Raw genomic sequence first — 23,361 nt, 5'->3', positions numbered from 1 at the left:
AGAACCAGAGGGGAAAGGTCCCCAGGTCTTCACTAGGAGGCCATAGGCACAGGGAGGAAGGTCCAGGTGGGAGGTCAGGGGGTGTTGGAGGGAGAGGCTGCGCTCCGAGGGGAGAGTCCGGAGGACCAGGGGGAGGGACTGGAGGTGGGAAGAAACCTGGAGAAAGGGAAGAGGCCAGGGGTCTGGCTGTTGTGTAGGAGGGGGACCCCATAGGCAGAGGGAGGAAGCCTCTGGTCTGGGGGGTGGGAAATCCCAGTTCCGTGGGAGGAGACCCCCCTCCCTCCTTGGGTCTCCCCTAGCATCCAATCAACGCCCGCGCCTTCGACTCTCCGCCCAGACAGCAGATGCTCGGTGTTGGGGGGGAGGGGAGGACGCAGTGCATTGTGGGAGAATCCCCGCAACTTCCCCTCCTTCCTCGCCCCCGCCCCCGCAGCGCGGTCCCGAGTTCTGCGAGGGAGGGGCTGGGGGAGCCTCGGGCTCGCGCTCCTCGGTGGTGACATCATCGCTTGGGCTCCGAGTCGGGCCACGCCCCCCGAACTCCTTCATTGGTCGGCGCTACCCCCGCCCCCCGCCCGCCCCGCCGAGGGGAGGGTCTCTCGGGCGCGCCGGGCCCAGTACCACCCCCCCATTGGCTCAAACTCGCCGTCCGTCAGGCGGCTGTTAAAGGGGCCGCGGCCCCGGGAGTGCAGGGAGGGGGCTGCTGGATTTTTGGGGGAGCGGGGGGGGCGGGGGAGGGGGCGGCTGCGGCCTCACGGGGGGAGCCCGAGCCGGGGCCCAAAGACAGAGACAGCAACCCAGAGACAGAGAGAGACAGAGACTTCGAGACACAGAGACAGCGCCGGGCGGACGGCGAGAGCAGAAGGGAGGGAGGGAAGGAGGGAGGGGAGACAGCGAGACCTCGAGCCGGGGAAGGAGGGAAGGCAGGAAGGCAGGAAGGCGGGGGCCCCTCCCGGCCTCCTCGGGGCTCCCGCCACCCCCGCCCCCGCTGCAGCCCCAGCGCCGCCGCCCGATCAGGTAAGAGACGGAGCCCCGGGGACCCCGGCGTTCTGGTCCCGCGACGTCCCGCAGGGACCCCGGCGTCTCGGCCCCCCCGACGTCCCGCGGAGACCCAGGCGTCCCGGCATCCCGCAGGGACCGGACGGGCGTCCCTTCTCGCCCTGACATCCTTCAGGGATCCAAACATCCCGGCCTCCCCAGCATCCCGCAGGGACCCGGGCAGGCGTCCCTACCTGCCCCAATGTCCTCCGGGACCCGGGCGTCCAGGCTTCCCTGGGACCTCGCAGGGACCCAGACATTCTGGACTCCCCAGAATCCGTCAGGGACCCAGACATCCGGGCCCCAGCCCCTACCCTTTCGGCGAGCCAGTGGTCCCTTCCCCCAGCCCCCGCTCTATCGCTCCCCCACTTCCATCTTTCCCTTCTCCCGGACCCATGCGTCCTGGCTTCCCCCCGGGCCGCACCCGCCTCATTCATCTCCGCCCATCTTTGGCCAGCGGCCCCGTTCTAGAACCCCAACTCAGGCCCTTAGGCGGGATCATCCGGCCGGTCACAGGCTCTGGCCTCAGGCCCAGTCTTGGAGCTGTCCATGGTGAAGCCGGCTTGCCTAGACCTTCTCGTCCCCCCTTTCCTTCAAGCTCCCGGTCTCTAGGCTTGTTCTGGGCCATCCAGGACCCAGAGGTCTGGACCGCAGCCACCTGCACCCCCACCCCCCAGGAAGACAGGAGTCAAAGCCTCCATCCCTCGTCTCCTCGGGGACCCAGGCGTCCCTCCTCCCAGCCCTTTGCCCTCTCAGGAAACTAGGGGTTTTCTCAGGTCTGGTATGTTAGGGAGGCCCGGCCCCGGGTGCCCAGGGTCTGAGCGTTCACCTCTCTGGGCTAGGGCCTCACTGGAGCCTTCCTTTCTCCTTCGCTAAAGGCTTTAAAGGGCTGTTTGTGTGTGTGGAAGGGGGGTGCAGAGCCTAAGGGCTGAGCCATATATGTCCATGTTTTGAATGTGTTCCACCCACTTTCTGTGTTCTAGACTCATCCCTAGCCATATGCTCGGCTTTCTATATGATCCAGCTGTGTGCCATATTCTGGATTGGTCTCAGTCGCATGCTGTTTTAGCCAGGTCCCGGTCCCGGGTCATGTTCTAGGCACCCTACTATGTCTGTGTTCCAGATGTGTCCCGGCTGCATGCGTTCTGTGTGCTGGGTCCCAGGCCAGATGCCCAGATGTCCCAAGTCTCTGGGCCGACCTTATGGACTCTAGGCTCCGAAACCTTCTCGGGCTGGGCCTTCTGAGTATCACACGTCCCCGCTCTTGGGACTGGCCACTTTTCTCAGGCCCGTGCTCTTGTTTACTCCCCGGAAGGGAGTGTTTACAGGCTCCTTCTTGGTGGTGTTTGGATGGAGAGGGATGAGGAAGAAGCCCAATCTAGCTGGCTGAGACCCAGCTGCCAACCCCTTGGGGGGTTTCCCTCACCCCTCTCGGAAACCCTAGTGGCCAGAGCTCCTCAGGGAGCCAAGCGTGTGGGGATCCAAACGGCAGGTGGGGCAGAACTGGCCCTTGGCACTCCCCAAACCGGTTGAGCTGCTGGAGGAAAGAACAGGGTGAAAGTCTTGGCTTCCTCCACCCTCCTGCCCTCCAACCAGACCCGTCTGACCTGATACCACCACAGGGTGGATAGACAGGCTCACCTCATTCCCCAGGCCACACCCACAGCTCCCTGGAAGTTCCGCCCCTTGCTTCATTCCTACTGGGTCCCTGAGGGAGCTGGATACCTGGGAGGGTGAACCTGAAAGGATCGGAGCAGGATTGAGAGGGCCTGGGTTCAAATTCTGCCCTTGGCTTTGAACCCAGAGACACTTTCCCACCTGCATGTTCCTTCAGATTTCCAGGAATCACTTTTCTCATTGGTGAAAATGAGATGACCAGACTAGGTAGCCTCTGAGACCGTGATCCAGGCCGTGAGCTCCAGGTCTGATCATCCTGTGAGCTGATCATATTACACTGTAATCGATCATAATCAATCCACTGTGTTGACCTCCGTGGGTACAGTGGCGCCCCCAAGCTTTCTGTGCCTCCCTCCAAGCCCCCCTTCTGCATTTATTCCAGCTTCCCGCTTCTTCCTCCTCAGTGCCCCCCATTGGTGGGCCTGGCACTGCCACCATGATGTGCGAGGTGATGCCGACCATCAGCGAGGATGCCCGGCGGGGCTCAGCCTTGGGCCCCGACGAGGCAGGAGGGGCAGCAGGCGGCGAACTGGAGCGGCTCATGGTCACCATGCTCACAGAGCGGGAGCGCCTCCTGGAGACCCTTCGGGAGGCCCAGGATGGACTGGCCACGGCCCAGCTGCGCCTTCGGGAACTGGGTCACGAGAAGGACTCGTTGCAACGGCAGCTCAGCATAGCCTTGCCCCAGGTAGGGGAAGTCTGGGAGGGCGGGGACAAGGTCCTGACTCCTTGTGGTCTTGGCTAGCCGCGGACAGCCCGAGGGGAGAGGGCACTCCCAAGCAAGGACTCCTTGCACCGCCAACTTGTCAAAAACTGACACCAGATCGTGTTGGGCCATGGGGTGAAAGTCCCTAGAGAATAGTGGGAAACTGACAGAGGGAGAAGGTTCCCAGTCCTGGATCTACAGACTCCCTGGGAAACCGCAGCCCAAGGCCCTTCTCTGGCGGTTTTCTCAGCTTGAAAATCCAGCGGTTTAGCCAGATTATATCTACGTCTCCTCCCTTTGCTCCCGAGCCTATGATCCATCCTAATCAGAGGATAAAACAGGGATTATTTTCAATGGCATCTGAGAAGTAACTTGACTCGATGGGTAGAGCTGGCTTCAGTCAGGAGGCTCTGAGTTCAAGGCTTGCCTCTGGCACCCACTCGGCGGTGGGACCTGAGGGAGGCAGCTCCCCAGAGCACAGCCCTGAGAGGGTGCTGGGCTGCCCGGCTTGGCAGGGAAATCAGCCAGGACTGATCCCCAGGACCAGCCACAGTTAAGAAGGAACGGGAGATGGACTAAATGTGGCCTGGGACTAAGGGCAGGGACTGGGCCGCCAAAGACAGGGGGAGGGCGAGGGTGGAGGGGCGGGCGCTCCAGTCCCAGGGTGAGACCACAACCCCGGGCAGCCGTAGATGGGCTGGATGAAAAGCTGGCCCATTTGGGGCCCAGCTGGGCACGTGGGATGTCTGCTCTTGGCCGGAGCCCGGGGAGGGGGCGGCCTGAGGGGCCCTCAGACCCCAGGCACTGAATGTGGGGCCTGGCTCTGGGCAGGAGTTCGCCGCCCTCACCAAGGAGCTGAACCTGTGCCGGGAACAGCTGCTGGAGCGGGAGGAGGAGATTGCCGAGCTGAAGGCCGAGCGGAACAACACCCGGGTAGGGCCGCGGGGCACCCCGGGCGGGATGGAAGGGCAGCCGGGCTCCCCTTCGGAGGGGGAGGCCCTGGCCTGACGCCCCGCCCCTCCCGTGTCTCAGCTGCTGCTGGAGCATCTGGAGTGCCTGGTGTCCCGGCATGAGCGCTCCTTACGCATGACCGTGGTGAAGCGCCAGGCCCAGTCCCCAGCGGGCGTCTCCTCCGAGGTCGAGGTGCTCAAGGCCCTCAAATCTCTGTTCGAGCATCACAAGGCGCTGGACGAGAAGGTGGGCGGGCCCCAGGGAGAGCGAGGGGAGGGGCTGGGGGAGCTCGGCCCCGGGGGTGGTGGGGGCGGGGCCTAACGGCTGGTAAGGGATAAGGGAGTTCCTCCCAGAGGACGGGGATGAGGCGGGGCCGAATAGAGGGCGTGGCTAATGACAGCTGGAGCCCAGCCTCCCGCCTAGGAAACTCCGGCCAAGGGCGGCGCGGAGAAGATGGGGACCCGAGAGCCGCGCTCCGGGGTCTGGGAAGGGGAGGAGAGCAGAGGGGGGGCGGAGCCTGACTTCTGTCCGTTCCCCCAATCAGGTGCGCGAGCGGCTCCGACTGGCCCTGGAGCGGGTGGCGGTGCTAGAAGAAGAGCTGGAGCTGAGCGGCCAGGAGGTGGGGGCGGGGCGGGGGCAATGGGACCACTCTGCCAGGGATGCTGCGGGATTGGGGGGCGGGGAGAAGATGTGGAAAAGAGGAGGTGGCCACAGTCTGACGGCGACTCCCTGCCCCCTGCCCCTCTCCTCCAGTCCCTAAATCTGAGGGAGCAGCTGTCCAGGGGCCGGCGTTCCGGACTGGACGAAACGGGGAAAGAATCAGACGGACAGGTGAGGGTTCCGTCAGCCAGGTCACGTAAGAGGCGCCCTTCCCCCAGTCCCACTGGCCTCATCGCCCCCCAGAGACCCCCAGGCCCCCTTTGAGACCCAGCCAGGGGCCTCCCCTATCTCTACTGAGGTTTTCCCCCCATCTTTAGCTCTGTCTCCTCCCCTTCAGTTTCCCTGCCTTCTCTTGGGCCTATCTGGTGTCTCTCTCAGAGTTTCTGTCTCGTGTCTCTCTGTCTCTGCCTCTGCCTCTGTGTGTCTCTGGCTCTCTCACTCTGGCTCTGTTTCTCTTGTGTCTCTCGCCTCCGTCTCCCCCCACCCCTTCCACTTGTCTCTCCTTCCCAATGACCTTCTCCTCTCTCTCTCATCTTCACCCGGCTTTTGGTCCTCCCTGGGCACAGTCTCTGGTGAACGGACTCGTGGGGGAGCCCAACCGCCGGGTGGTGGAGCTAGAAGAGGCCCTGGAGCGACAGCGCGCCGAGACCGGGCAGCTTCGGGAACGCCTGGCTGCCCTTTGCCGCCAGATGGGGCAGCTGGAGGAAGAGCTGGGGGCGGCCCATCGGGAGCTGGGCAAAGCGGAGGAGGCTGGCCTCAAGCTTCAGCGAGACCTCAAGGAGGTGAGTGACGGCCTCGGCCTCCTGTCCCTCCCTCCCAAGCCCCGGCCAGCGCCGAGCTCAGATACTCCCTGATCCTGGGGGAAGCCCCAAGGCCCCAGCCCGGTGAGCAGAAAGCCACTGTCTTCTTCATGGTAGTCGCTCTTGGCTCCCTCTAGAGGCGGAAGGGGAGTCACACTTTGCATGATGGTGTAGGTGAGGGATCCAGTACTGGGGGCACCATTTCCTGGGATCTGCGGGGTCCGGATGCGGTTGGAGTTCAAATCCAGATTCAGAGCCCAGCTGTGGGACCAAGTCACTTAGCCCCGTTCGCCTCCGTTTCCCCAACCACAAAATAAGCCCCTGCCTCCGAGGATTTTGTTGTGAAGAGGAAATGAGATACTCCTCAAGCGCTTGGCGGAGCGGAGGAGGTGTTTATACATGCGCGCTCCCTGCCTCTTTCTGCTTCCCGGCCCGGGATCGCATTTCCCATTGCGAGAGCCCCTGCTTCCGGGTCTTGTCCCTCCGGGAGCATCTTCCAAAGGGAGGGTGGCAAGGGGCTCCACTTCCCCAGCCTCCCTCTCGCCCACAGGCCCTGGCCCAGAGAGAAGACATGGAAGAGAGGATCACGACATTGGAGAAGCGCTACCTGAGTGCCCAGCGGGAAGCCACCTCCCTCCACGATGCCAATGACAAGCTGGAGAATGAGCTAGCCAGCAAGGAGTCTCTGTACCGCCAGGTGGGGGCGGAGGCGGAGCCCATGGGGGGGCCCACCTGGGGGGGCGGGGCCGGGCTTGGGCCGCCAGGAGGGGGTCAGGCCGGGGTGCCCCCTCTAACGCCCTTGCACCCCGGTTTGCAGAGTGAGGAGAAGGGCCGCCAGCTGGCCGAGTGGCTGGAGGACGCCAAGCAGAAGCTGGCGCAGACGCTGCAGAAGGCGGAAACGCTGCCCGAGATTGAGGCGCAACTGGCGCAGAGGGTGGCGGCCCTCAGCAAGGTGGGGCCGGGGCTCCGGAGGGCGGGATCTCGGGAAGGGCCCCGGAGACCAGGCCCAGACGGGCGAGGGCAGACCCCTCCGCCTCTCCCCACTGCAGGCCGAGGAGCGCCATGGGAACTTCGAGGAGCGCCTGAGGCAGCTGGAGGCACAACTGGAAGAGAAGAACCAGGAGCTGCAGCGGGTGGGTGTCCCAGGCTCCGGGCAAGGCTGGCGGGAGAGGCCCGAGAGCGGGGCCTGGCGAAGGGGCCGGCGGGGAAGAGGAGGAGGGGGAGAGGGAGACGGAGGAGGCCGGCAGACCGGAGAGGGGCCGGCAGACAGGGAAGGCGGTCGGGGAGGAGCGGAGCCGTGTCTCACCCTCGCCCCGCGCTCTTGCCCCTTCTGCAGGCCCGGCAGCGGGAGAAGATGAATGACGAGCACAACAAGCGTCTCTCGGACACGGTGGACAAGCTGCTGAGCGAGTCCAACGAGCGCCTGCAGCTGCACCTCAAGGAGCGCATGGGGGCGCTGGAGGAAAAGGTGCCTCGCCCCGTGCTTTCCCATGACTCCGCCCCTCCCTGAAACCCGTCTGCGGCCGGGATCCCTTTCCCCGGGGCCCCCAGGGCCAGGCACGCAGAGACGTGGGGAGCAGTCCCCGGCCTGGAGAGGAGAGGCGGCGTGGGCGCCGGAGAGGGCCGGAAGTCTGGAACGGGGCGCGGGGCGCGGAGGAATCAAGGAGGCCGCGAGTGCAAGGCTAGGCCTCAAGTGAGGTTTTCAGGGAAAGGAGGGCGTCCAGAAGGCCCAGTGAGAGCACCAAGGGGGGGCAGCCATGCAAAGGCAAGGAGGGGGGGGATGAAGCGTTCCGGGCAGAGGCAGGAAGCCCCGTGGCCCGAGTCGTGCGTGTGTGTGCGTGTGTGCGTGTGTGCGTGTGTGCGCGTGCGAGCGCGTGCAGGGGAGCAAGTCCCATGGGCCTTAGAAGGGATGTGAACGCCAGGTAATTTTTTTCTTGCTCCGGAAGCCCCAGACTTTACTGAGTGACGTGTTCAGCCATCAAAGTGAGACAAGTGACTGATTCTAAGCTGTGGAAGATGATTGGGAGGGAGAGAGAGGCAGACAAACACAGAGATAGAGAGACAAGTCAGAGAGGCAGCACTCGGGAAAGTAATAGAAAATGACAGCAATAAGCAAGGTGGGAAAGGAGCGGGTTGATGGAGAGCCACACTGGAGGGGAGTGTAAAGGGGAAAGTCCAGGCAAGGCGCGTGAGTGGAAGGGTACCCCCTCCAGACGGTCATGGGCACTCAGCTCTTTCCCACTCACATCTAGTCTCCCACGGGAGAGAACTTTCCCCCTGCTATTCCAGGAGTCCTCTCTGCCCCTTCTCCCAACTTTCTCCAGCCCGTGACCCCACGGGAGGCTATGGGGGTCGGCCGTCTTCTTCTCTTGAAGATTGGGGTGCTGCCCCACCCTTTCCCCGCTGAGAATACCCCAGGCCCTTGGAGCCGTCGGACCCTCCCGCTTCTTGTCCCCAGCTGGCACTCTGCTAGGGTTCCAGATCCCCGTTAGGGGGGATCCGCCTCCAGAGAGGCGGGCGAAAGAAGCGGCCGGCCGTGGTCCCGCTCAGAGACCCAGATGTTAACCTTTCCCCCTCCAGAACACGCTGAGTGAGGAGATTGCCAGCATGAAGAAACTTCAGGATGAGCTGCTGCTGAATAAGGTGAGAACAGGGGCGGGGCCTGGAGGGGGAGAGGCGGGGCCGAGAGGGGAATGGGGCGGGGCTCTCGGGGAAATGGGAGGGGCCTCAAAGAGTTCCCAGGAGGTTGAACTCTGGGTTGGTCGAAGAAGCTTGGGCAAAGGAAAAGGCGTGGCCTAAGAAAGGGGCGGGGCGGGGTGAGGGCAGGTGAGATGGAACGGTGGGCGGGGAAAGGAGAGGGGTGGGGCCTGGCTCGGGGGAAGGGGCTTCGCGCTGAGCCCCGCCTCCGGGTCCCCTTCCCGGTCCCTCAGGAGCAGCTCCTGGCGGAGATGGAGAGGATGCAGATGGAGATCGACCAGCTGCGGGGGCGGCCGCCTTCCTCCTACTCCAGGTGAGTCCGGGACGCTCACGGGGCCAGTGATTGGGGTGAAAGGGGCCAAGGGGTCGGCCTGGGGAAGGGCAGCTGAGTCCCCGCGGGGACCGTCCCCAGCTGTCCTTCAGGGCCTTTCCGCCTTCTGCCCCGCTCCCTTCCCGACTTCAGCTTCCCCATCAGCGATGCCGAGGGCAGCCGGGAGCTAGGGATAACTGGGGGCAGCATCTGGATCCGGGGAATCTCGAGGCCGCTGGGGACCCCGAGGCGGGGGCGCGCTGCCTCAGGTCCTGGCCCCAGATGGTGCTCCGGACGTGGCCAGCGCCCTTGCCCTCGCCCGCTTTCACCCGCTGGCCCGGAGGAGCGTCCTAATTTACTGGGTCTCCCCCTTATCGCCACAGATCCCTCCCGGGCAGCGCTCTGGAGCTCCGCTACTCCCAGGCCCCGACTCTGCCCTCGGGCGCCCACCTGGACCCCTATGGCGGCCCCGGAGGCCGGGTCGGCAAGAGGGGGGGCCGCTGGCCCGGGACCAAGGACGAGCCGGCCAAGGTCTGAGCCCCGGGGGGCTGCTTGGAGGAGGAGACCCTTGCGGTCAAGGGGAGGGGCTAAAGGGAAGACGAGGCCGTCTCTGATACCTCCGTCTTTGACCCCCCTCAGCCCCTCGCATTCCCCAGGTTCCTTCCCTGGATTAGACAGGGAGTCTGGGCTGATGGGGACGGGGTGCCCAGCACCCAGCCAGCGAGGGGGCGGAGCCCGAGATGACGGACAGCTCCCTTTCCCTCAGGCTCAAGAATGGGCGGAGCGAGTGGCGGGCCGGGAACCTTCTTCGGGCTCCGGGACTGGCTCCGGCGCCGGAGCCTTCGAGGCGGACTTGGAGGGCTCGGACGAGGATGAGCCCGAGGGCCTGTTCGGGCCCGAGCTGCTGTCGCCCAGCGGGCAGGCCGACGTGCAGACCCTGGCCATCATGTTGCAGGAGCAGCTCGAGGCCATCAATAAGGAAATCAAGTGCGAGTCCGGGGTGGGGGGGTCTGGCTACTGCTTCTCCCCCAGCCCCTCCCCCTCTCCACAGCACACTGCCTCCGGGAAGCCCGAGGGATTGGGCCCTGACCCTGGACCCCACGCTCCTCTCTTCCAGGCTTATCCAGGAGGAAAAGGAGACCACGGAGCAGCGGGCCGAGGAGCTGGAGAGCCGCGTATCCGGCTCTGGCCTGGACTCCCTGGGACGCTACCGGGCCAGCTGCTCCCTCCCGCCTTCCCTGACCACGTCCACCCTGGCTAGCCCTTCCCCCCCCAGCTCTGGGCACTCCACGCCCCGCCCCGCCCCCCCCAGTCCTGCCCGGGAAGCCCCAGCCAACAGCACCGGCAACGCGGCAGATAAGCCCGTGAGTCCCTGGCCCTCTTGGCCCCCAGAATTCCCTGCCCGGCAGGGGGCCCCCTGGAGTGTGACCTCTCCAAACTGGGTGACCCCAGAGCTCTGCACCCACAGTCAGGGCCCCGCACTGGAGCCAGGGGAGGCTGGTTGTGCCCCCAGGTGGGGCTCTCTGGAGTTTGACACTTCCCAAGGGGGCCTGTGGGTGAGGCTGGCAGGAAATGGGCCCCTGGCTCCCCCTCTGAGTCAGCGAGTCAGGAGTATCCCAGATGGGGGGAGTCACCAACCCGGGGGTCCCATGGCAAACTCCGATTTCCTAAATCTGTAAGAATGGGAAAGCCCGGGGCCCCACCAAAAGCAGCCCTCTCCCCCGCTGAGCCTCGCGTGGCCGGCCTGCAGTCAAGACAACGTGACCTAGAAAGGCAAAGAAAGCCTGGGTTCCCACTCCCCGGAGCCTTAGAAGAAAGGGACGGATTAGCCTTGTAGTGACAGAAGGTGGGGTCACTTGTGCGGGGTCGTCAGGCTAGACCCAGAGCCCACCACAAGCTGGGGGTTTGACTCTCAGTGGGGACTCTGCAAGCCCCAGCATCTTAGGTCCCAAAGAGGAATGGTCCCTCTGGGTAAGCACCCATGATCCTCAGAGTCGGGAGGTCCCCACGCCCTCAAAGAGGCCCCCTGTGAGACACTATCTGGCCAGACTGGGGGGAAATGGTTCCTGCAGCTCTAGGACCAGGAAATAGCCAAGGAGTTAAAAGCCCTTAAGTGAGAGCTCCCATGAACCATGTTCAGATCTGAGAAATGAGCATCAGAGCCAGGGGTCACCCAGTAAATGCAAATCAGGCTCCTTGGTGGTCCCCGGCTCCCGCTCTGAGACCACCTCTCTGTCTGCAGAACCATGTGCCCAGGGAGGACGGTGTGGTCCCCGGGGACACTCCACCCCCCACCCCAAGATCTGCTCGCCTTGAAAGGATGACCCAGGCTCTAGCTCTGCAGGCCGGGGGCTCTCTGGAGGACGGGAGCCCTGCACGACCCAGGTCAGCCGCCCCGGGGTCAAGGGAAGGGGGTAATTCCGGCAGGTAGCTGAGCCCTATTCCCTCCCCTCCCCTCCTCATCAATGATAGAGCTGGAAGTGATTCAGCTGAACGTGATCTGGCTCCCCTGCTAGGATTCAGAAGCTCAGAACCCGGGGGAATTCTGGGGATGTCAGGACACACTTTTGAAAAGGGGGAAACTGAGTCCTGAAGGACAAGAACATATTCAGTCCCCCAGTGAGCCATGGGTAGGAAGAGCTAACAGCGGCAGGCAGGGCTCGTGCTCCTCTCCAGGATAACGCTCATAGAAGTGATTCATTTACCGTTTCATTCACCATCCTGAGGGGGCACCTCCTGTGGACGGAGACCTGAGCGGGAGCGTGGGGGCTTGGGCTGAGACATTTAGCCAGAAACCCCGTTAAAGCCTCAGCCTCAGGGTCCCAGGATCAGAGGGTTAGAAGTCAGATTCATGGGTCATTCAGAGCACCCCGCTCCTCCCCCCAGGCTTCTCTCATTTTGCAAGGAAGAAAACTGATCCAGGGAGGGCAGGGACGTAGAGACTATCCAGAGGGTCAGAGCAGAGCTGGGCCCATCCCAGAATAGGAGACCTGGAGGAACTGTTGAGAACTAGAACAAACACCCATTTTACAGTAATGCAAACCGAGCTTGGGAGAGGTGCAAGGATTTTCTTGAAGTTCCTCTCAAATTCATGGCAAAGGCGAGACTGGAACCCTCCCACCGTGGCTGCTTTTTATTTGGGGGGAAGGAGGCTGGGCTAAGGCTGCACTCATCATACCTCTTTCTCCCCTTCCCAGTGAGGGGGCCCCAGACCCCCTTCATAAAGCCCCCAAGAAGAAGAGTATCAAGTCTTCCATTGGTCGCCTGTTTGGCAAGAAGGAGAAGGGCCGCCTGGGAGGCCCACCAGGAAGAGATGGGCCCTCCCTGGGTAGGTCCAGAGACTCCTCTGAGAGCTTTTCTTGGGAAGGTATGGGGGGAGAGGGGAGCAGTTTCCTAGGGAAGGGGGTCCAAGCCTTTCCTGCTCCCCCTTTTTCTCTTCCCCCCAGCTGGAACGCCCTCGGATGAGATGTCCCCTGCTGACCCTCTGGGGCTATCAAAGCTCACGGGGCCTCCTGGAGATAAGGACCGGAGGAACAAGAGGAAGTGAGCAGGGCTTGCGCTGGGGCTGGGGGGAAGAAGGCTCTAACTAGACACCCCCCCGGTCCAATGGGACTCTGGGTGGGAAAGGAGCAGCTCCTGAGGGTGCGAGCCCTCAGGCTGCCTCACTGATGGGAGCAGGACCAAGGCTGGGGCAGCAGGGGAGATGAAAGGAGGGCTTCTCTTCCTGTATCCTTGAACCCCTCCCTTAGGCATGAGCTCTTGGAGGAAGCCTGTCGACAGGGCCTGCCCTTTGCTGCCTGGGACGGACCAACAGTTGTCTCCTGGTTGGAGGTATTGCCCCCCCACCCCCTCCCCCAGATCAGGAAACCCTGGAAATACAGCCACGAGTGTTATTATCACATTATGATATTTCTATACTATAGTAACATTATTGTATTAATCAGTTAGCACTGATTGGTGTTTCCTAAGTGTGTGTGCTTGGCCATGCAAACTCAAAGGAGAGACAGTGACTGCCCTCGAGAAGCTGACATTCTAGCGGCAGGAGAGGGAGGTGGAGAGGGCCCGGAAACTGGCCACTGAACTTCTCCCTCTCTTCCCCCCACCTCCACCTCCCTCCTTGTCCGCACCTCTGCTCTCTCACGCTTAACTCTACCTCCGCCCGTCCCCGTTTCCTGTCCATCTTTCTGTCCTCTTGTCTCTGGCTCTCCTGCTCCCTGCTGTGTGTGTGTGGCGGGGCCCCCCCATCCTTGGGTCTCCCTCTTGTCTATTTCTGGTTTCCTTCTTTTCGGTCTCTCGTCCCTGATTTTGTGTCTCCCCCCCCCCATTTCTGGTCCCCGCCTCTCTGTCTCTCTCGGCTCCTTCTGTTTCTCCACGGGGGGTAGTTGTGGGTAGGGATGCCAGCCTGGTACGTGGCCGCCTGCCGAGCCAACGTGAAGAGTGGGGCCATCATGGCCAATCTGTCTGACACGGAAATCCAGCGGGAGATTGGCATCAGCAACCCCCTGCACCGGCTCAAGCTCCGACTCGCCATCCAAGAGATGGTGTCCCTCACCTCGCCCTCTGCGCCAGCCTCCTCCAGAACGGTGAGCCGGCCTTCGTGCCCACAGGGCCCCTCTCACCTGCCCTTCCTCCCGCAGAAGAGGAGCTCTCCAGGAGCTCCTCACGCTCAGCCCTCAGCCCTGGTCCCCTCAGAACTGGGCACACCCAGACTTGGAAAAGGAGGGGGAGAGACAAAAATAGAGCCAGAGGTGGGAGGAGAGAGACAGAGAAAGGAGGACACACAGAGACAGAGAAAGACAAAGAGAGACACAAAGACAGAGAGATGGAGACAGAACACACAGAGAGACAGAGTGAGGAAAACAAAGAGAGACACAGAGACAGGAACAGAGTGAGAGATAGGACAGAGACAGAGAGAAACAGAGAGAGAGAGACACAAAGATAGAGAGATGGAGACAGAATACACAGAGACAGAGACAGAGTGAGGAAAACAAAGAGAGACACAGAGACAGGAACAGAGTGAGAGACAGGACAGAGACAGAGAGAAACAGAGAGAGAGACACAAAGACAGAGAGAGAGGAGGACAAAGGCTCAAAGAGAGAAATAGAAAAAGACAGTGATAGATAGGAAAAAAAATACAGAGAGACAGGCAGAAAGGACAGAGAGACAGAGAGAAACAGAAAGAGAGACACAAAGACAGAGAGATGGAGACAGAACACACAGAGAGACAGAGACAGAGTGAGGAAAACAAAGAGAGACACAGAGACAGGAACAGAGTGAGAGACAGGACAGAGAAACAGAGAGACACAGAGATAAATACAGAGGACAGAAAGATACAGAAAGAGATAGAGACAGAGAAACACAAGACAGAGAGATGGAGACAGAGAGGACAGACACAAAGACAGAGAGAGAGGAGGACAAAGGCTCAAAGAGAGAAATAGAAAAAGTGATAGATAGGAAAAAAAATACAGAGAGACAGGCAGAAAAAGAGACAGGCAGAAAGGACAGAGAGACAGAGACAAAGAAAGGAGAAGAAAAAAGGTGAGTAAGGAAGAGAGAGACAGATGGATACAGGCAAACAGAAAAATAAAGAGAGGGAGAAGAGGACAGCGACACAGAGAAGATGAAAAGAGACAGAAACAGAAATAAAGGAGAGGAAAAGACACAGAGGGAGGGAAGAGAGAGAGACAGAGGGAGACACAGCAGGTGAGAGAGAGAAAGAGGGGACAAAGAAACAGAAAGGAGAGGAAAAGAGACAGGTGGGAAGAGACAGAGAGGGAGAGACAGAGAGAAAGAGGAGAGAGAGAAAGAGAGGGAGGGAGAGAGAGGACAAAGACAGATACAGAAACAGGAGAGGAAAAGAGACGGGGGGGGGGGGGATGGAGATACACAGAGAGAGACAGAGACAGGCAGACACAGAGAGAACAGAGAGAAACAAAGTACGGAAAAGAGATGGGGGAAGAGAGACAGAGAGAAGAGCAAAAGAGGAGAGAGACACAGAGGGAGAGAAAAGGAGACAGAGACAAGAGGGAGAGACAGAAAGAGGAACAGAGACAAAAACACACAGAGGGACACGGGACAGAGAAACCCACCCACAGACAGAGAAGTGAATTCAGGGATCCTTGGGATAGTCGCCTCATTCCCTCCAGGGATGGTGTAATCCTTCCCTTTCAAAATTAGACATCTTTTCTAAATATGGTCTCAGCTGATGCTGACAACAGCCTGGAAGGTGGGCGCTGGTGTTATTTCATTGTACAGTTGAGGAAACTGAGGCAGAGAGGTCAGGTTTTTCCCTGGGTCACACAGCTGTAAAGCGGTTAAGGCTGGATTTGAACTCAGGACTTCCTGACCACTGCCCGAAAGGCAGCCGACCCCGCTCGGGCTCTGCCGCCTTGTATCTCCCTGCACCTGAGTTTGTAAAGTGAGGGGTTTGGTCCCGCTCGGAATCCTGGGGCCCCCCGGGGGCCAGCAGACAGAAGCAGAGAGCCAGAGGGCCCCGGGTCCCCGGGGCACTGGGAGAGGCAGAAAAGGGTGAGCTGCGGGACCTCGCGGGGGCTCCTCTGGGCGCGAGCGCTCCGTGGCCCGCGCGCTCAGTGCCGCCCTCTCCCGCAGTGCACCGGCAACGTCTGGATGACCCACGAAGAGATGGAGTCGCTCACAGCAGCCACTAAGCCGGTGAGTCCACCCAGGAGAGAGGGAGGGCGGGGACAAGGGGAGGGGGAGGAGGAGAGGGAGGAGGAGAGCAGTCTCCATCCCGGTCCCTTCTGCGCCGTAACCCGCCCCCTCCCCTTCTTTTGCCCCTCCCCGCGCGCTCCAGGAGCCCAAGGAAATCAGCTGGGAGCAGGTGATCCCGTCTGCGCCTGCGCGCGGACTGCATGGCTCCTCCACCTCCTCCCCGCTCCTGCCCCTGCCTGAGCCGTTCCATTATCATCGTGGGCTGGGGAGGGGGGGAGGGAGAAGCGCTCTGGACTGAACCATAGTCATCAGAATCTATGTGCGCCTGCGTTGCCTGTGTTACTGCGCCGAGGAAAGTTCCATTATCTCCGAGGGAGGGGAAGGCTCATTCTGGGTCATTTCACCGCGGGTTGCATGGTGCCTGAGCTCTGGAATGTTCCATTATCATCGCGGGTGGAGGGGGAAGAAGCGCTGGGAGGAACCATTGTCAGGGTTCTCCAATGTTGGAAAGATGACGAGGACAATCGGAATGGATTAGTTCATTCTCTCGATAGCGATCCTTGGTTCTTTCGAGACTGAGACTCAGCCTGCCTTTTTATTTTATTATTATTTTTTTTCTGGAGTACGAGTTTTGGAAGTGGTGAGGGAAGAAGTGAGGGAGATTTTAGACCAATTGGACCATCCCATTCTGCTGATGGGGGAGTCAGTGGACAGTTCTATTATTATTAGGACCTTTCCATTGCCTGAGAGGGGGGAGATCTTGGAAGGTCCCATTGCAGGAGAGGGGGAGATGTTGGACGTCTCAATATCTCATCCTTATTCCTGAGCTTGTCCCACTCCCCCACTCCCCCACGGCCCCAGATCCTGGCCTACGGCGACATGAACCACGAATGGGTGGGAAACGACTGGCTGCCCAGCCTGGGGCTGCCCCAGTACCGCAGCTACTTCATGGAATCCTTAGTAGATGCACGCATGCTCGACCATCTCAACAAGAAAGAACTTCGGGGCCAGCTCAAGATGGTAGACAGCTTCCACAGGTGGGGGCCGGCCTAGGCGTGCCCCTGGGGAGACAGTGACCAATGGAAACTAGCTCCTGGGAAATCCCGCCCATGGGGGGGCAGTGACCAGTGGGAAATCAGCGCGGGAAAAGTGTGTGGGAATGCAATGTCCAATGGGAGCAGCCTCCTGTAAGTCCCACCCGTGGGGGGGTACAGTGACCAATGGAAAGAGTTGTGCCTTGGCTCCTCCCCCAGTCATGACCTGACTACTCTCCTTATCCTAACCCCCCCCCCCGCCCCCCTCCCCCAGAGTGAGTCTCCACTACGGGATTATGTGTTTGAAGAGGCTCAACTATGACCGGAAAGACTTGGAACGAAGGCGAGAGGAGAGTCAGAGTCACGTGAGAGGTGCGGCTGGGGGGCTGGGGTTGGAGTTCAGGTCTCAGGCCCCCTCCCTCAAAGATGTGGGCTGAGTAAGGGCGAGGCGCGAGGAGGAGCACCACGCTCAGCATTCCGGGGTTCCTTCCCACCCTCCCCATGATGTCGTTCCACCAGCTGGGTAGGGGCCGTGGAGTTGATGTTGGCATTCGAGGCTCTGTTTCCCCCCAGGAGTCAGCGATCATTGTCTTCCCTCCCCCCCCCCCCCACGCCCAGGGGCTGAGAGGGCTGCCTTGGGGTTGGCGTTAAAGGCCCTCTCCCTCCTCAGACGTGATGGTGTGGTCGAATGAGCGGGTGATGGGCTGGGTGTCAGGCCTGGGGCTGAAGGAGTTTGCCGGAAACTTGTCCGAGAGCGGCGTGCACGGGGCGCTGCTAGCCCTGGACGAGACCTTCGACTGCTCGGACTTGGCGCTGCTGCTGCAGATCCCGACGCAGAACGCGCAGGTCGGGCGGCTGCCCTCTGGGCGGGAGGGGGTGCGGACGGGCACGTGGCCGGCCCGAAGGCTGCCCGCCCGCCTCCCGCTCACCGCGCGACGCTCCTTCCGCAGGCCCGGCAGCTGCTCGAGAAGGAGTTTGGCAACCTCATCTCCATGGGCACTGACCGGAGGCTGGACGAGGTAGGGGCGCCGGCTTGGCGCCGGGGGGCTGGGGGGCAAGGAGCGGCCACTGCCTGGGCCGCCCCTGCTGCAGCCAGCGTGTCTTCCGCAGGACAGCGCCAAGTCTTTCAGCCGATCCCCGTCGTGGCGGAAGATGTTCCGGGAGAAGGACTTGCGCGGGGTCAGCCCGGACTCGGCCGAGATGCTGCCGCCCAACTTCCGTTCGGCGGCAGCCGGAGCCCTGGGCTCGCCGGGCCTCCCCCTGCGCAAGCTGCAGCCCGACGGTGCGTTCCCTATGCCTCCCGAGAGGGCGGAGATGAGTCACCCCGGCATTTCCCGGGTTTCGAAAATCTCCTTGTAGAAAAGCGGGCGTATTCCGGGGAGCCTCCCCCCTGGGTGGGGTCGGGGAAATGCTTTGGGTAAATCCATGCTGTGGGGCGAAAAATTCTGGGCAAATAGAATGCCGGGAGCTATTTTTAAATAGTTTTTTCTTACTAGCTTCTCAAGAAAAATGGAGGGGAGGGCACCCAGCTCTCCTAAGCTCTGTGCTCGTGGGATGTCCCGCAGGTTCTAGCTTACAGCGATTGCTTAATAAAGTTGCCAAGTGGGAAGGGAAGGGGCGGGGCGCAGTAAGAATGAATCAAACCGACTGGCTCGCTCCTTCTAATCTTGTCCCCTGCCTCAATTCTAGGCCCTCCTTCTGGGAGTCCGCGGGCAGATGGCGGGGTCTCCGTTCGGACTTACTCCTGTTAGTGCTCAGCCAGGTGAGGGTGCCTTCGGGAGTCCCGGAGCCAAGGCTTTCCGAGCTTCCTGACCCGCCCTCCCCCCTCCTTCGGTACAGGTGGGCGTGCCCAGGAGAAGCCTCAGTAGGGGGATAAAGGTCGGTCCTGCTCCCCCCTTCAGGAGAATGGACTCGCCCTCGGAAAGGACCGGGTTTGGAGAGACTAGAGGGGCTCTCTGGACTGAACCATTTTGTACAGACCGGGAGGGAGAGGCGTCTCAGCCTCTGGCCAATCCAAGTGAACTGGATTTCGGAAAGGGAGGGGGCAGTTTGGAATCTTCCTCCTCCCTTTTGCTACTTTGTAATTTATTTGTTTCCAGCGAGGGGGGAGGGGACGCAACCCCGCCTCCTCGGGGGCCGCATGCTGGGGGCGGGGAGTGGCCCGACCCCGCTCCTTCCTTTCCACTCTCCTCCCTCTCCCCTCAGACCCTGGGGCCCCAGTCCTCCCGGGCGCCCCACCGCGGGGGACTCGCTGCTACAGGCCCCGCCCCCTCTTCTCTTCCCTCTTCTCCTTCCTTGGGGGAAGGGGAAGGGGAATGTGGAAGCCTCCTTTTCTCTGATTATCTGGGACACCTCGGTCTCGATTATCCAGGCAGGCATCTTTGGGGTGGGGTTTGGGGGCCCCTTTCCCCGTCCGTGTGTCTCGCGTTCCCTGGATCTCGTCCTTCCCTCTCCATAACCCTTTATTCCGGGAATTGGGATGAAGGGAGGGAAGGAACCCAGGTGTCTCCTCCCTGCCCCGTTCCCGGTCTTCCCTGCGGGCTCCGTTTTTGTTTGTTTTCTTTTTTTTTTTTTTTTCCGTTCTGTTCTGGGTTTTTTTGTTTCGTTTCGTTTGTTTATTATTATTATTTTTTTTGCATGGGAGAATCCGCCGGGGCAAGGGCTGGGCAGGGGGTGGACCCCCTCCCAACTGCCCCACCTCAGATGTCAGTGATCTTGGTGAAAGAAAACTTTCAAAGAGCCCGCCTCCGCTCATTTATTTCGTAGGGATCTCTGGGTTTGCTCCTTCCCCTCAAGGATCCAGGCACCCCTTCCCCGGGTCGGGGTTTGGGGGTGGGGGGCCCAGATGATCCTCCCAGCCCAGAATCCCAGAAATCTCTTGCACGCTCCTGCAAGGATCGGGTTTATTCAAAATAAATAAGCGGGTGGAGCCAGGAGTGGGGGTTGCGGTTTGTCCAAAATTTCATCACGGTTCTGGGGTTTCCACCATCTCGGCCAGGGCCCTGTAGGGGAGGATTAGAGGGAGGTAAGGGTTGGTCCCTGCTCTCCGCCACCCACCCCCACATACACAGTCCGAGCCACACTATGACTTACTGAAACAGGTTGGATGAGAAGTGGTCCACATAGCCTCCTAAGGGCAACAGGCGGGGTGAACATCTGGACGCCTCTGGCTCCAACCCTAGGAAAGCTCCTCCCACGAACCTCCTGGACTGTCTCTCCCCCCTCCCCCCCCTCCAAAAGCCCTTGCCCCAAGGAGGTTCCCGGAGAAGCCCATGGCTGGCCCCGCCTCCCGGACAGGCTCCCCCCCCCACCGGCCTTTTGGCCTCGCCTCCAGTATAGCCACGCCCCTAGGAAGCTCCTTCCTAGCTCATAAGGAAGACTCCTGGTCCCGCCCCCACAAAGTTCCTTAGGGTTTTTTTTTTAGGTCGTCTGGCCCCGCCTTTTGGGAATTCCAGCCCCGCCCCAGGAGGCTCCTCCCTTAGATTTTAGGAGGCCTCCCGCCCCCACCCCCAGAAGGCGGCTCCCTGGATCTTTACAAGTCCTCTAGGCCCCACCTCCAGGTCCATCCCGCCCTCAGGAGGCTCCTGTCTCGATTTCAGAAGCTTCTGGACCCATCTCCCGGAGACTTCTCCCTCGAATTTCAGACCTTTCGACCCCGCCCTCAGGGCAGCCCCACTCCCAGAAGACTCCTCCCTCGATCTTTACGAGTCCCCCAGGCCCCGCCTCCAGGTCAATCCCGCCCCCCACGAGGCTCCTCCCTCGGCTTCAGAAGCCTCCGGGCCCCGCCCCCAGGGCAGCCCCAGCCCCAGTGCCCTTGCTCACCAGGGGCACAGACGGTCTCGCAGAGCAGAGGGCAGAGATAGCAAAACTGGCAGTGCTGGTGGGGACAGACACAGACAGGCTGTGAGAGGAGCCGGCGCCAATGGGCGGGCGGGGGGCGGGGCGGGGGGCGGGGCGCCTCTGACCTTGCAGTGATCGCAGTGCTCTCCCATGTTTTCCTCGTCGCAGCGGCAGGACTCGCACTCAGTACATCTCTGAGGAGAGGGAGGGGTGGTCAGAGGCGAGGGATGCCAGAGACGCCGAGCGCAGGCAGACGCTTCTGCGGCGCCCGGCCTGGGCCCCTCGCCCCGCCCCCCTCGGGCACCTTGCAGAAGCCGCAGTAGTGGCACAGGGAGCCTGGCTGGTACTCCTCTTCCTCGTCCTCCTTCGGGCCTGTGAAAAGGTGGCACAGATGGGCGCGTCCTCCCGCTCCCCGCTCTCCCCCGGCCCGCCGCTCCATCACTCACCCTGGCCTCGGGCCTCCTCCTCCTGCTCCTCCTGCTCCTCGCTGTGCTCTTCCAGGCTCTCCTCTCCGGGGGCCCTGCTGCCCTCTTCTTCCCAGCTGTCTCTGGCCTCGGGGGCACCAGCCTCAGCTTCCTCTCCTTGGTCCTCACGGGGGACCTCGGCCCTCAGGGGCTCCTCCACAGCGGAGACTTCCAACTGCTCAGTCTCCAGCCGGCTTCTCTCATGGCCTTCTTCCTCCTCCTCCTCCTCCTCCTGGGCTCTGAGACTCAGGCCTCCCCAGGGCTGCTCCTCCTCCTCCTCCTCCTCCTCTTGGGCTCGGAGCCTCAGGCCTCGCCAGTGCTCTTCCTCCTCTTCCTCCTCCTCCTCCTCCTCCTCTTGGGCTCGGAGCCTCAGGCCTCCCCAGTGCTCTTCCTCCTCCTCCTCCTTCTCCTTCTCCTCCTCCTCCTGAAGGCCTGGCAGTGCCTGGTCCTGATCAGCAAAGGTGCTGCTGTCTCCTCTTGTGGGCTCCTCCTCGCTGTCCGTGGGCCCAGCCTCCTCTTCTGACTCTGCTGGACTCTGGGGTCCCCTCCAGTGAGCGGCCTCCTCCTCCTCCTCCTCCCCTTCCTCCTCCCCCTCCTCCTCCTGCCCTTGGGGCCCTCTGCTGCCCCCGGGACTTCCCCAGTGGCTGGGCTCAGGGACAGAGTCTTCCTCCTCCTCTTCCTCCTCCTCCCCTGGGTACTTGGCAGAGACTGGACTAAGGGGCTCCTCTTCCATGGAGTCATCCCTGGGGCTCACCGGGGGGCCCCACGCTGCTTCTCGCTCCTCGGGCCCCGGGTCCCCAAAAGCCTGGCGGCCGAGCTCTGTGGAGTCGGGCTCCTCGTCCTCCCGCTCCTCTGAGGCGCTCCGGTCGCCCTCGGCCTCCCGGCTCCCGGGCCTCTGCTCCCGGGAATCGTCCTCCTCCTCTTCTCCACCCCAGTGCCCGTGGTCCACAGGCTTGTCCTCGGGGTGGCTGTGCTCGCGCCGGGCCGCCCAGAGGCCAGACTCTGCCGAGGAGCCGTCGTCCTCCCCGGGGTCCCCGGGCCCGGGCACCGCGTGGTGGGGCAGGCTTCCATGCTCAGGCCCTCCCGGGGGGCTCAGGGCCTGGGCTGCGGAGAGCCCGGCGGGGGCCCGGGAGGCGGACAGCAGCAGGAGGAGCAGGACGCAGCCGAGGCCTGGCCGAAGGGGCCCCATGAGGTCAGCCCGGGCTCCCGCTCTCCGCGGGGGTGCTCTCTCCCTCCGACCCTCCTGCGACTGGGGCTCGGGGACCGGTGGCCTTCCCGTGGCTGTCTCCTGCAGGTCCCGGTGCCCTCTGAGCTCAGCCGCAGGGGGCTAGTCTCAGCCCCCACCCTCTCATTGGGCTAATTTTACCTCGGAGGCAGTGTCTATTCTGGGCCTGGCCTGCGGCCGCCTGCCCTCCCCTCCCCTCCCTGCCCATTCCCTGCCTGGGCCTCGGGCCGGCCTCCCCGGGGGGTTCAGGCAGGGGGCGTCTCTGGCACCAAGGGGGACACCCGCCCAGGCCGGTGGCCCGGTCCCGCCCAGGTCAGAGCCCAAGCTGGGGGTGGGGAGGAGGCCGCAGGAGTGGGCTCAGACACCCTCGGCCCCTTGTGCTCTGCAGCCAGGAGCCCGCCGTGGGCATGGGTTAAAAATACCCGCAGAGCAAGGCCGGGGCAGGTGAGCGGGCTCTGGTTACAGGCCTCAGCTGTTCCCTTCCCGGCGCGGCCGCCCGGCCTCCGTCTGCGGCTCCTTCTGTACTCTCTGAGACAACTGGTGTCTCTGCAGCCAGGACGCCGGGCCATTTCCCGGCCCTGCCCTCCGAGGCGCCCTCCTGGGGGCCGCCATGGTCCTTCTCCATGGCTCCGAGGAGCCTCCCAGGCAGAGAATGTGTCCGGCAGAGCCCCTAAAACCCTGGGCGCCCCGTGGGCTCGGAACGTGGCGGCGACAAGTCGGTAACAGGGAGAGGGAGCGGCTCTTCGCCGGGATCTAATTCTCCCAGCCAAAATGGAGGCCCGGGGCCTATGGGACGCCAGCGGGCTTTCCTACCAATAAACAGTGCAAGTACGTGTGGGTCCCGTTAAAGGCATTTCTCTGATTTGGAAGCGGCAAACGTTTGCTTTTCAGCTGAGTTTTTGGTGCCTTTATACCCGGGTCACGGAGCTTAAGGAGCCAGCCCGTGGCACAGTGCCGGGCACCCCGGGCACTTCAGAAGGCTGTCCCTCTGGTCCGTGGCGCCCAGAGCCAGTCAGGGGCATGGCTCCCGTGTCGGAGCCCAACAGTCTCACTGGACCAGGAGGGAAACTGAGGCCCAGGAGACAGGACTTTGGGAGTGCGTGGGACTGCTTTCTGTGGCCTCCCTGTCTCCCTCCGCTGCTCAGCATCTCTGTGCCCGCTCCTCAGTCTCTGCGTCTCTGTGCCTCCCCACCCTTCCCCCCACCCTCAGAGATGCCAGCTGTGCGTCTCCCAGGTCTCTCTCTCTCTCTGGGGCCAGACCATCCTTTTCAGGATTTCTCTGGTCCATTG

General features: G+C 62.2%; 2 protein-coding genes across 6 annotated transcripts; one reads left to right on the top strand and one right to left on the bottom strand.

The window, feature by feature from the left end:
* The first annotated feature begins 754 nt into the window (after window positions 1–754).
* Window positions 755–19,281, top strand: PPFIA3 (PTPRF interacting protein alpha 3). Of its 5 annotated transcripts, none has more exons than XM_051989757.1 (30): window positions 756–1,014; window positions 3,095–3,400; window positions 4,250–4,351; window positions 4,451–4,615; window positions 4,914–4,988; window positions 5,123–5,200; window positions 5,596–5,811; window positions 6,380–6,526; window positions 6,647–6,781; window positions 6,879–6,962; window positions 7,166–7,297; window positions 8,410–8,472; window positions 8,760–8,839; window positions 9,220–9,367; window positions 9,603–9,823; window positions 9,954–10,200; window positions 11,079–11,221; window positions 12,034–12,164; window positions 12,283–12,379; window positions 12,586–12,667; window positions 13,219–13,419; window positions 15,446–15,508; window positions 15,651–15,677; window positions 16,370–16,545; window positions 16,817–16,914; window positions 17,213–17,388; window positions 17,493–17,561; window positions 17,653–17,824; window positions 18,232–18,288; window positions 18,382–19,281. In XM_051989757.1, the coding sequence occupies exons 2-30, from the start codon at window positions 3,149–3,151 to the stop codon at window positions 18,408–18,410; spliced, it is 3,666 nt and encodes a 1,221-aa protein (XP_051845717.1). In that variant the 5' UTR covers window positions 756–1,014; window positions 3,095–3,148; the 3' UTR covers window positions 18,411–19,281. The 5 variants fall into 5 exon arrangements, with proteins under 5 accessions (XP_051845722.1, XP_051845717.1, XP_051845721.1 ...); XM_051989761.1 differs by having other exon boundaries at window positions 757–1,014; window positions 18,232–18,304; window positions 18,444–19,281; XM_051989760.1 differs by having other exon boundaries at window positions 757–1,014; window positions 18,232–18,304.
* A 150-nt stretch (window positions 19,282–19,431) lies between these two features.
* Window positions 19,432–22,188, bottom strand: HRC (histidine rich calcium binding protein). Its single transcript, XM_051989786.1, has 6 exons — window positions 20,829–22,188; window positions 20,687–20,754; window positions 20,508–20,576; window positions 20,365–20,419; window positions 19,636–19,672; window positions 19,432–19,544 (listed from the first exon to the last, which is right to left on the bottom strand). Exons 1-6 carry the CDS (start codon window positions 22,033–22,035, stop codon window positions 19,508–19,510), a joined length of 1,473 nt encoding a protein of 490 aa, XP_051845746.1. The 5' UTR covers window positions 22,036–22,188; the 3' UTR covers window positions 19,432–19,507.
* Window positions 22,189–23,361: the final 1,173 nt, after the last annotated feature.

The sequence above is a fragment of the Antechinus flavipes genome, chromosome 3 (assembly GCF_016432865.1).
Source record: "Antechinus flavipes isolate AdamAnt ecotype Samford, QLD, Australia chromosome 3, AdamAnt_v2, whole genome shotgun sequence".
In the NCBI taxonomy this organism is placed as follows: domain Eukaryota; kingdom Metazoa; phylum Chordata; class Mammalia; order Dasyuromorphia; family Dasyuridae; genus Antechinus; species Antechinus flavipes.
Note: the sequence above shows the minus strand (reverse complement) of the source record. Positions and strands in the feature narration are given on the sequence as shown.

Bases quoted from the DNA above. Each gene is read 5' to 3' on its own strand.
- PPFIA3 (XM_051989757.1), top strand. From the start codon at position 3,149: ATGATGTGCGAGGTGATGCCGACCATCAGCGAGGATGCCCGGCGGGGC. The intron at 5,201-5,595 runs GTGAGGGTTCCG...CCCTGGGCACAG, and splicing joins GGAAAGAATCAGACGGACAG to TCTCTGGTGAACGGACTCGT. The intron at 12,380-12,585 runs GTGAGCAGGGCT...CCCCTCCCTTAG, and splicing joins GACCGGAGGAACAAGAGGAA to GCATGAGCTCTTGGAGGAAG.
- HRC (XM_051989786.1), bottom strand. From the start codon at position 22,035: ATGGGGCCCCTTCGGCCAGGCCTCGGCTGCGTCCTGCTCCTCCTGCTG. The intron at 20,420-20,507 runs GTCAGAGGCGCC...TGTCCCCACCAG, and splicing joins AGCACTGCGATCACTGCAAG to CACTGCCAGTTTTGCTATCT. The intron at 19,673-20,364 runs GTGAGCAAGGGC...TGTTGCCCTTAG, and splicing joins CGAGACCGTCTGTGCCCCTG to GAGGCTATGTGGACCACTTC.